This window comes from Limulus polyphemus, unplaced genomic scaffold, assembly GCF_000517525.1.
Source record: "Limulus polyphemus unplaced genomic scaffold, Limulus_polyphemus-2.1.2 Scaffold5424, whole genome shotgun sequence".
NCBI classification, from domain to species: Eukaryota; Metazoa; Arthropoda; class Merostomata; order Xiphosura; family Limulidae; genus Limulus; species Limulus polyphemus.
This window is the reverse complement of record NW_013671034.1, coordinates 11,756-23,014: the sequence shown is the minus strand read 5'-3', so window position 1 is coordinate 23,014 and position 11,259 is coordinate 11,756. Positions and strand designations below refer to the sequence as shown.

At 30.8% G+C, this 11,259-nt stretch overlaps 1 protein-coding gene across 2 annotated transcripts; it reads right to left on the bottom strand.

Annotated features, from left to right (window-relative positions):
* Nucleotides 1-1,480: 1,480 nt before the first annotated feature.
* LOC106472568 (peroxisomal membrane protein 11B-like) lies at nucleotides 1,481-4,915 on the bottom strand. Of its 2 annotated transcripts, none has more exons than XM_013933222.2 (3): nucleotides 4,744-4,915; nucleotides 2,772-2,887; nucleotides 1,481-2,137 (listed from the first exon to the last, which is right to left on the bottom strand). In XM_013933222.2, the coding sequence occupies exons 1-3, from the start codon at nucleotides 4,830-4,832 to the stop codon at nucleotides 1,602-1,604; spliced, it is 741 nt and encodes a 246-aa protein (XP_013788676.1). In that variant the 5' UTR covers nucleotides 4,833-4,915; the 3' UTR covers nucleotides 1,481-1,601. The 2 variants fall into 2 exon arrangements, with proteins under 2 accessions (XP_013788676.1, XP_022256838.1); XM_022401130.1 differs by having other exon boundaries at nucleotides 4,638-4,758.
* Between the last annotated feature and the right edge of the window lie 6,344 nt (nucleotides 4,916-11,259).

The window sequence follows — 11,259 nt, the reverse complement described above, 5'->3', positions numbered from 1 at the left end:
TTCCAGCTGTTTTGTATACACATTTTTGTCATTTTAAGTAACTCTGTGAAACATTAGAATCATATTTGCCAAAGTAGAAAACAATGGAGGATCAATGACCAATTAAAGGGACACTCAAGTCCATTGAAGCATGTCATACAGCCTCACAGCAAGAGTACTGATGTGTCTGTAAAGAAATGTTTAAAAGTTCTTTCAGAGAGCAGTGTTTTAGTTCTAGTTGTGTCTCAACTGACATTTAGGTTTAACATCTTATAGAAATTACGGACATGTTGGACGAAATATTGAGAAACATTACTTATTATTTAAAATTTTTAGACTGATTCAAGACACAGCCATTTATATATAGATAAATACTAGAAAAAACATGCTAGCTGACCATACTTGTTGATGGGTAGGGTTATTTTCTCACAAAATGTACTTAATGAAATGTTAGCTGGTAAACAAAATTTCAACTTTAAATATTTTATGTAATAATTTAACATAATTTTTTTAAAGATTGGTTAAGTTAGACTAGTAAAAACTGTTGTTTTGTTTTCTCCTAAAGGTCTGGCTGATTTCTGTACACATTATATGTGAAATAACAGCTATGTATATTGTTCCTGAGATCTGTATTAATTATAGAAGATTCAGCTGGACATGAAGTAGATTATGTTTAAGCCTATATGCTAAGGCTTTCATTGGGTAATATAAAAACTGCTAAGGCTTTCATTGGGTAATATAAAAACTGCTAAAGCCTTCATTGGATAATATAAAAACTGCTAAAGCTTTCATTGGATAATATAAAAACTGCTAAAGCCTTCATTGGATAATATAAAAACTGCTAAAGCCTTCATTGGATATTGTAAAAACTTCATATCCAGGACAATATACAGGTGAGGCCTACAAAACAATTTTAGTGAAGCATTCAAGAATTAACAATGTTTCACAATTTCCATCTAAATATTTTTAATAACTTTTTATTTTGTTTATTTTTTTATAATTTAGAAATATTAATGACAGGTGTAACCTAAACTATAATTTTAATAGCTGTAATAAAACTTAAGTCACAAACTACAATAGTTTTATGTGCAATTGCCATGAGCTCAATGATAGTTTTTAATTTTAACATCGTGAAGACACAGTAAAATTTATTACTGCAAAAATGAAACATAAATCTTTACAGAAATAATTAGTTTGAACCAAAACTGTATTGTTTTATTGCTACTTTGAAACAATCTTTACATATCTGCTATGTTTCTTTATTTAGGGTAATATTAGAAACCTTCAAATGTCAAACACTTATACCTCTACATCTTAAACATTGTAGTTATTACTACAAGAAATATCACATATCAGATATGCATTGTTAGAGATTTCAAATTACTCCAAAACACTTGTTTAACGAGTTGTAGGTATCTGGAATAAACTAATCCATATATATATCTGTAACTCATGAAAAAAAAAACTGAAACCAAGTTATTGAAAGTCAGCTACTTCATCATATACACAAAATACGTTTATTTTTATCTTGAGATAACAAACAATAGATTCAACATTTTTCTACAAAATTATAAAACTGAAAACAAAACCAATTCTACCAAATAGAAGTTATCAGAACAACTTCAGCTTGTTGTGAGTTTGTAGGATGTGTTAATAATCTGTAATATTCCTGCTAATGACGATATAAATCCTAATAGTCCTACAGTTACTGGTGAAATTTTCACAATCTTTAAGTTGGACAGTGGGATCCAAAAATCACACCCATTCTTTATTAGCTCAACTGTTACTGGTCGATGATATATCATCCACTGTATGAGGGAACTAAATGGATTTCTAGGTTGTGAAAGAAGAAGCATTTCCTTGTTCTCAACATAATTTCTGGAGACTTGGATTTGTAGTAAGCTTTTGATCTCATAAGCATCTCTTATTAAGTTCATAACCAAAGAATATAACCAAAATTTATTGCTCAATGCGGACCATTTATCTTTATTGACATCAACAATTCCTGCATGCCCAATCCATAATATATGATCTGCTAGTAGATACAGTGCTGAATTGATTCGAGAAAGTGTGATCGTTAAACGCAATGTCAAATCAGGAATGTTAATTGCTGTTAGTGCACTGTAAAAGACATCAAGGCTTCGGCCAAATCGAAATACTGTAAAATAAAAAAATGAAAACTCATAAATACTAGTTACATTGGTTTTTAAAACTGCTTTAGAACCACCAAAAAATACTTTAATTGGAAAAAAAATACTACGCTAATGATTCAAGCAAGGATAAACTTTTGTCACAGAAAATGTACTATTTTACATGAGTAGAGAAAAATGTGAAGGTTTGTAAAACCTAAGTGAACCAGCAGAAGAAGAAAAACATTTATATAACTGTCATAAAAATATGACATTTATAAAAGGTTCAGCATAATATGTCCATTTCTTTTGATAAATTATTCTATCATCAATTAGCAAAGTTCTTATTGTATTTTTTGTATTATATGCATCATCTCGAACTGCAAATTTATAACTTACTGTAAAGTTTCAGCAGACAGTGTTTTAATTATTCAAATAAACAACACAACCTACAAATACAGATTTTAAGAAATCAAACAAAGTTTTATCTTTGAACCAATGCAGTCTGAAGTCTTGGTAAAACTTATTTTCAAGTAAATAAAAAAAATATTAATAACAAATGCTGAAAAAAGGTAGTACAGTAACTCTGGTTATCAATGTTGCTTGTTGGTTCAGTTACAATTTAAAAAAAGGAACAATTTACTTTTATGTCATCATACTTACTTTTCCTAGCTGTGCTGAAAGTGTATTCCAAGTTCTGTAATCTAAAGACCACTTCCTTTTCATGGGAGTATTTTTCCATCAAGGCCCATAACATTCTTGTTCCATACTGAATTAATCTGGAAATGTAGAAATACTCAACTGATTAAACAAATCCCTGTAAAAACAACTTTCACCCAAAATCTCACATAATCTATGATGCTAGCAGTGACAAAAATTTACAGAATCATATGTAGGATTTTCTTACTAATGCATGAACAAGTGACACAAATGCTCAAACTAAACACTAAGGTAAAAGGTTTCAAGGTTTGGTGGCCAAAATGCAAACCTGTTCTTAAGATAGAATTAGATCATTTGCATCATTAAACTTAGAAAAGCTTGTTCTTAAGATAGAATTACATCATTAAACTTAGAAAAGCTTGTTCTAAAAACAGAATTACATCATTTAACTTAGAAAAGCTTGTTCTTAACATAGAATTACATCATTTGTGTCATTAAACTTAGAACTAATTTATCAAAAGATAAATAATGAGGAGAATACACTGGATCGTCAATTGTATTAACCTTTAACCTTCACAGGTTTTGTTAATCAATATTATGAAAATAATGTTTATATTAAAAGAAATCATCCACCCCTCATAATTAATATATTTATTGGTCACTTAGATTTAGTGCATATATCACATCTGAAAGCAACTCATTCTAAAGACCAACCACCCTGTTTTAAAAGTAAAACTGTCTCAGCTGAAGATCACTCCTACTTTGCCAAAAGTGGGACCTTGTTTTTACCATTCTCACCATTAAGTACAAAATAAGATGATGCACAAATACTAACAGTTGTCCTTAACAATCATGAAAACCTCAATCACATTCCCTCTAAACCTTCGTTTGTCAAGAGAAAATAATCTTGGATATCATAAGCAGTCCTCATATGACAACCTTTCTAACCCAGGCATCATTCTATTAGCCCTTCTCTGAACCCTTTCAAACAGTTCAATGTCTTTTTTTAAAGTAAAGAGCTAAACACTGAACATAATATCTACAGAAAAATAATTTTATACCTTATATCATGTAATATTTGTAAAACTAAATTTAATTATTACCCCTAGGAAATTGTACTATCTAAATATATATAGCTTCATACAAGTTTTAGTAACTGAACAGTATGCAATGTACCTGTATCAATGCTGGTAAAATTGGGTTGTACATTATATTTGGTGTACTTTTTAAGTTTAAAACTCTAAAATTCATCTCTTTCTAAACTCACAAATCTTAAAGATAGTGGAGGCTGTCAATAAGATTATACATTACATCAGTAAAATTAGATATGATTTCTATAACTTTGACTAGAATATATTGGAACAAGAATTACATGCTTTCAAATAAGCTTAATGTGTTTTTCACAAATTTAAAACCTACATTACAGCAATACAGAAATCTCTGATTTCAGTGTCTCACTTATCGACAAAATCTTAAAAAACATTTCCTGTTGTGAAAAAATGCAATATTGATTTTAAAACTTGGTGCCTTTTACGTATACAACGAGCCTGTTACTCCCACGTAAGTATGACACTAAATATCTATATTGAATCTGCTACTGTTACATAAAACAACAGTAGTTGTGATATAATTTTGTACTATATATCAATACTTATGTCTATATGGTTTCAAGTTCTGGATTTGTATGTTCATTTGATTTAAATATTAATTAACCTACTTGACATTTAGCTTACAATTTTGATAATATACACAAATTTTTGGTTTAAATATTAATACTATGAAATGTATAAACCAAGTAGTGTGTTTTATAATTTACTTTAATAAAGTACTTGTACTCAGTAGTAAATTAATGTACGATGCAGAACTCACACTGCGTCTCAAAGTCAATGAGTCATAGTGGTACTACGTATACTAATAGTAACACTCCAATATAACTTATTAATTAATAAACGTAGAGAGACAGACGGTCACAGACCTCAAGAGCTTCTCTCTTCCCGCTGTCTGGGAATTAAACTTTACTAAAGTTCCCATTACATCCATAGGAACTGGTGAGTTATACGCCATTCCTGTAAATGTTTACATTTAAGGAAAAACTGAAAACAAGGAAATTTTGCACTTTCTGACAAGTAACTGAGATACCTAACACTAGATGTCACTGTATACAAATTGACTTGCCGCGTGAAAATATGCTAGAATTTAACATTAACTTGTACTCAAACCAAGCTACCAACTGAGATCAGAACTAAAGATATATACATGTAGTTAACACAGTTAATTAGGTATAACTTACAAATTGTGTTACTTATGTTTTAATGCATTGTTTCATAAAAGCATTTGTTAAAACTAAACTTGTCTAAAAATAATGTTATGACCAATAGTACTAAAGCTTTAACATAGTGTATAGATGATTTTCATGACAAATATAAGCTTATAGAAGAATTTATCGTTCTTCCTCAGAACTAAATAATAATAATAATCCTTTAGATGTTTTTCTTACTTTTCTTTTATTGTGCAATTAAACAGAAAGTATTCAAAAAGAAAAATTCAACAAATAAATTAACATGTAATAATCAAAATTTTCAATAAGTTTGTTTGAAGTTAAGCACAAAGTTACATAATGGGCTAGCTGTGCTCTGCCCAACACTGGTATCGAAACCCGGTTTCTACCGTTGTAAGTCCGCAGACATACCGCTGTGCCACGGGGGGGGGGCTAAAATAAGTAACTTAGTCAGTCACGCGAATAACAAACTGTTAATTTTTTATTACAAGTTACAGCTTTTACAGTAGAGAAGTTTATTTTTAAAACAGGTATATACACACACACACACATACATATAACGTTTCGATCACTGGTGCAATCTTTTAATAAAATAATACTTAACCTATAAATAAACTCAAAATGAAACTGTTAATATTTTTGTTTGTTTGTTGTCAGGTAAAAATTGGTCAACCATATATACCAAACGAGGTGTGGTAATGCAAACAACACATAAATAGTATTTCTAAATTTCTTTTGTAAGTAAGATGAACTTTCTGTTCACTTACACTTTTTAAAAATGTTCGCACATATACGTTTCTTACTGTATGTGTAGTAATAACAAAAGAACGTTGATCAGAGAATGTGCTGGTTCCATTCTCTCTAGTTACCCAGTATTCCAGGTATGCTTTCTTGTGGGAAAGATTGATGTAAAGTAAAACATATTATGTAAACATTGGCAGTGATATTTTCCGCTGGCTGATTATGTGATGCCTTCAGAACCTATTGTTACGTCTCCGTTTGTTAACTGATTTTCCGTAACTTCGTTCCGTCGAAACTTAAGCGACACAAGTTCTTTCTTAATAAAAACTGGTTTATTCTTTCCGAATATAACTTTACCGATACACTCAACTTCAACAATCGCGCTAAACAAACGCTATAACAACGAACGTGCTCAATAATACTTCTGACTGCAGATCAATTACTCACTGTCTACACACACATTACCGCGTCACGTTGTCCCCCTCTTTTATATACCCGACTACCCTATATCTAGTAAATACTAGAGCATTCGCCAAAGTACAGGATAGTTCTAGAAACGTGGCGTCACAGTAGTCACGTGACTCGCCGACGCAACAATATCAACCTTATTTCGCTATTGGAATGACCAACAGTGACGTGGGTAGCATCATAAAAACCATGTTACATAATGTTATTTTTTCTCAGTCTGAAACAAATTCTTCATCTTAATCTACAGATTTTTGTGATAGCTATTAAAATTCCGGTAACAGCATTGTTAAATTGTCAATTTGATTGTTTTGTGTGTTGAATAAAGATTACTTACACTGTCTTTTACTCTATATTTGTTCTTAATGAAGAGATAGTTATTATAAAATAAGATAAATGTAATAGTAAGGTTATTCTAAACAAAGCTAATTACCGTATTTTTTGGAATATAAGACGCACCCTTATTTTGAAGACAAAGTTTTTCGGGGAAAAAGCTACAGCCGCGTTTGAAAGATTTTTATTGAACAAAAATTCAATTTGATACTTTAAAAATTAGTATATATTGTTCTAAACACAAAAGAGCTCAAAACATCAAAATAAGAAAATACCGTAAATTAAAAAAAGGTTTACTGTTATTTAGTTTGGTTCAAAACCTACTGTTACGACAGTGGAAGTCACGTGACGCTGGAAGCATGCACACTGGAGTATCTAGAAGGATCATGACTGTTCTTGGCAACTCTAGTCTTTTCTAGGCGCCCTACATTTTAGATTGTGCCCGGCAAATAAAGCGGAGATATAATTGCAGATAGAGAGATATAGAGACAGATAATTGAGTCAAGCGAGCGGTAGTGACCGTAAGTAAAGTGCGTGAATCGTTGTGAAATATAACGTGTGTTTTAGTTAAAGTGACTGTGGAAATTAAGTGTATTGCAAAGTTGTACTGAGAAAGAATAAACTAGTTTTATTTAAGAAAGGATTTGTATCGCTGAAGTTCTTCGGAAAGAACTTTTACGGGAAATTAACAAACGAACAGAGACATAACACTACAAAATCTTCATTGCTTTCACTGTAATTTATCTTTTTATTATTTAGGGAGCATTATAAATAGTTATATTTTTAAAAGAAAAAAACTACTGTTCTTATAAATAACACATTCAGTTGAACTAAACTATGCATGCCTATTTAAATATATTTACACATGGCTTGTGTATATCGTACATATATTATTCATACCTTCGGTGTATAGGACGCAAGCAGATTTTGACATCAAATTTTGGGGTAAAAAAATGCGTCTTATACATCGAAAAATACGGTATGTTGTGTGGTAACACAGTCAAAGAAATTCTAAATGACAGGACTAAATTTGTAAGTTTAGATTAAGATGCAATTAAAACTGGTAAATTACAAAGGTCTTTATTTATTTTTTTAAATTTTAAGATCATTTACTGACAAATAATGAATATCGTACATTTAAAGACCAATTTGTTATAATGCAGGAATTATTTATGGAGTTTCTAAAATTCGTAAAGAAGGTTGTCTTGTATGGGCATGTACAGAACTAGCTGGATTCTTAATCAAGCTGTTATTTAGACATGAGTATACTATAAAATAGTTTTGAGTTTTCACAAGAAATAAAAAATTTGGATTTCAAGAAATAGGTTTACTCTGCTAGCTTGGGCCTAAAGTCCTTATACATCGATATATCATTCGAAGAAATCATAAATTTGTTTACAGAATTACTTTATCATAATTATAATAATCAAACGAGTCCCTCCTCAAAGAAAAAACAATCAGGAAGTATAACATGCCACCAATGGATCCAATTTCCAGTTTAACAACGAGATGTATGACCAGCTAGATGGGGTTACTATAGATTCTAGGTTGGCTCCATCGTTTGCTAATTTGTTTCTATGTCCTCAGGGGAAAAGTTTGGCTAGAGTTGTTTGGTTTGGCCCAATACAGTTTAATCTAGCATATTACAAAAAGTATATAAATGATACCTTTATAATTTTTAGAGAAACTGGATATGGTGAGATGAGTTCTTGAACTATCTCAGTAGTAAACATCCAAATATCAAATCCACTGTTGAACACCAACATCACCATAGATGATTAACTTCCATTTTTAGACTTGTGTATCCATAAAATTATGGAACATTTTAATGTGAAATGTTCCATAAAAAAGACGTTCATAGGATTATAAGACAACTTTGAAAGTTACATACCATTGTATGTTAAGAAAAAAATAATTAAAATACTGATTCTTCGAGCATAGGAGTAAACTATAAACGTTCACTTGATCATAAAGAGATAGAAAATATTAAGGAATTCATTTTCAATAAGAATCATAAATCAAATAATTTATGATTATATTAATAAGACGGTATTTTCTATACTATCCAATTGGAATGTACCAAAGCAGAAAAAAAAATACTTGTGCCCTACCATGTGCTGGGAAACAGGAGATTCTGATTAGAAATAAGTTTAAAAAGTTGTGTCGTCGAGCATATCCTCAAGTAGAATTGGAATATGTGTTAAAGTCTGTATGTAGATTACATAATTTGTATAGAAATGAGGATCGAATAAACCTTTTAATGTGGTATAAGAATTTAAATGTCCTAAATACTATTCATGTTGTATAGATCCCACCACTAAAGTGCTAACAACATGTATATAAGAACATGTAAATTTGCGATGTACGTCATACTCTAGTGTTAACAGACGTGCACTTTATGAGCCATAAATATAGGACAACTTAAAATTCTTGGTAGCGCCAACATTAAACGGGATTTGAGAATGAAAGCGAATTTATTAATCAATAGACTGAAACCTGAGTTAGATTAGCATAAAAGTGTTGTCCATTTACTTACAAGTTACATGTACCGACACCAGTTGCTGAGAAACCAATGGACTCCACACTATTGGTACAACCAAGTCTGCAGGCGGCCTAAAGACTAACGTAATATCTTCTTCGTATATTTCCTTATTTTTCACCACTTTAAAAAGGGTATTTTTGTTATTTCCTTCAGTTCCCTATTTATATTCCGTTAATTACTTCCACTATCCTATCTTTTTTTAAAAATTCTTCTTATGAACATACTAATATTATTTTTATTGCTTTATAATCACTGAACTTTATAATCTATATTTTAACCTCATTGATACTCTTTAATTTCTTATTTTTTAAAATTCATACTTTTTCTAAACACCAAATACACGCTCCTGTCTTTTGTTTATGTTTTATAGATAGCATATGATTAGCTACAGATATTAATGTTGATAAAAATCTGATGTATATAATGACTTAAATAAAATTGATAAAAATTAGTTCAAGAACTTAATCTCGTTTACACCAAAACAGTTGTTGTTCAAGTAATTGATGATTTAAATAGCATTTTGACCACTACTATGTATGTTATTGTTACATCTCCGTTTGTTAATTAACTTTCCGTAACTTCGTTCTGACGAAACTTTAGCGACACAAGTCCTTACTTTTCCGAATATAACTTTACGATACACTTAATTTCAATATTCGCGCTAAAACAAACACTATAACGAACGAACGTTAACTTCAACAATACCCTGTGACTGCAATTCAATTACTCACTACCTACACACACATTATTGTCCCGTCACGTTGTCACCCTCTTTTATATACCAGGCTACCCTATATCTAGTAAATACTAGAGCATTCGCCAAGGTACAGGATAGTTCTAGAAAATAGGTGGCGCCACACCAGTCACGTGACCTCGGTGACGCAACATTATGTTATAATTGGTCAGATGAGCCCTAGTATTAAGCGAAAGGCCTCATTGGCACTAAATATAGCAAACGTAGAGTGGTTGACATATTATTACAGTTTTATTTACTTTTACTCGTAAGTTTTACAATTTCTAATTTAGTATTCTCATGATAATGCTGTGCTCGTTTGACTGTCTCCGGGATCAAAAAAGGCTAGCTTTCTGATTCACTAATTGTTCTAAGTGATAAATAATGTTAATCCCAGTAAATAGGTAATAAACAAGTAAGTGTCAAATAAATAAATAATTCTATGTTAATAAAAATCATAAATCTAATCTTGATGTGTAATAACTTAAAAAGAACTGATAAAAATTACATTTCACAAACTTAATTTAGTTTACACCAGAACAGTGTTGTTCAAGTAATTAAGGATATACACATCGACTTAACCACTACGATATCTATCGTAAACTCAAATGGCTTTATTAATGCTGATATTGAGATCAAGGCATCATTAATACACGGACCACTTTATTTTAAAAGGAATTTCTTTTAATTATTTTGTTTTCATACTTCCACTTTTTGACACAGTGAGGTGCTTCAGTGAAAACTAAAGCTTACCGAAGCTTATTGAAGAAGACTCGGAAATCTATGTTTTCGGTATTCCTTCAGTTTTTTCAGTGGAGACCACGAATGTTTCTGCTGATATTTCCTTTGTTTACAATTAAAAAGTTCTTACGTTAAATTGTGCGTGTGTTCGCTGATTTTTACTAGTATTCAGCAGACCCTTAGGTTTCAGGTGTTTTCGAATTATTTTAATTTTTCGCTAGAACAAGAGTTCATACGATCCTCGAATGTAACTCGTATTTGTCTACATTTGCCTTAAGCTACATACTTAGCGTTCTTTCAGTATTTCGGGCTTTGTCGTAATATCCAAGCTAGGATCTTGGATTTCATAAAATATATTTAGATATAGTTAAACAATAAGAGGTATTTTAACCTAACTGAGATTGTTTCCTTTTAGCCTGTTTAATCCGATCTAGTTCAAATAACGAGGAGAAACTAAACGAGCTGACAAGAGGTTATTATTTATTAAAGTCTTCACTCACTCGATCATTTGTCCTTTTTGTTGTTTGTAGCGTATTGTTTATTGCATTGAAAATAGTGAGAGTCATTAAACATTTATATGTGTAAACTTCTAACTTGTCTCTTTCTCCTGCATTTATCTGTTGAAACTTGAAGGATATCCTGTGGTTAACATATTACA

Coding starts and splice junctions, on each gene's coding strand:
- LOC106472568 (XM_013933222.2), bottom strand. CDS start 4,832: ATGGCGTATAACTCACCAGTTCCTATGGATGTAATGGGAACTTTAGTA. Junction 2,888..4,743: donor GGAAGAGAGAAGCTCTTGAG/GTCTGTGACCGT, acceptor CTACATTTCCAG/ATTAATTCAGTATGGAACAA. Junction 2,138..2,771: donor TTTCAGCACAGCTAGGAAAA/GTAAGTATGATG, acceptor TTTATTTTACAG/TATTTCGATTTGGCCGAAGC.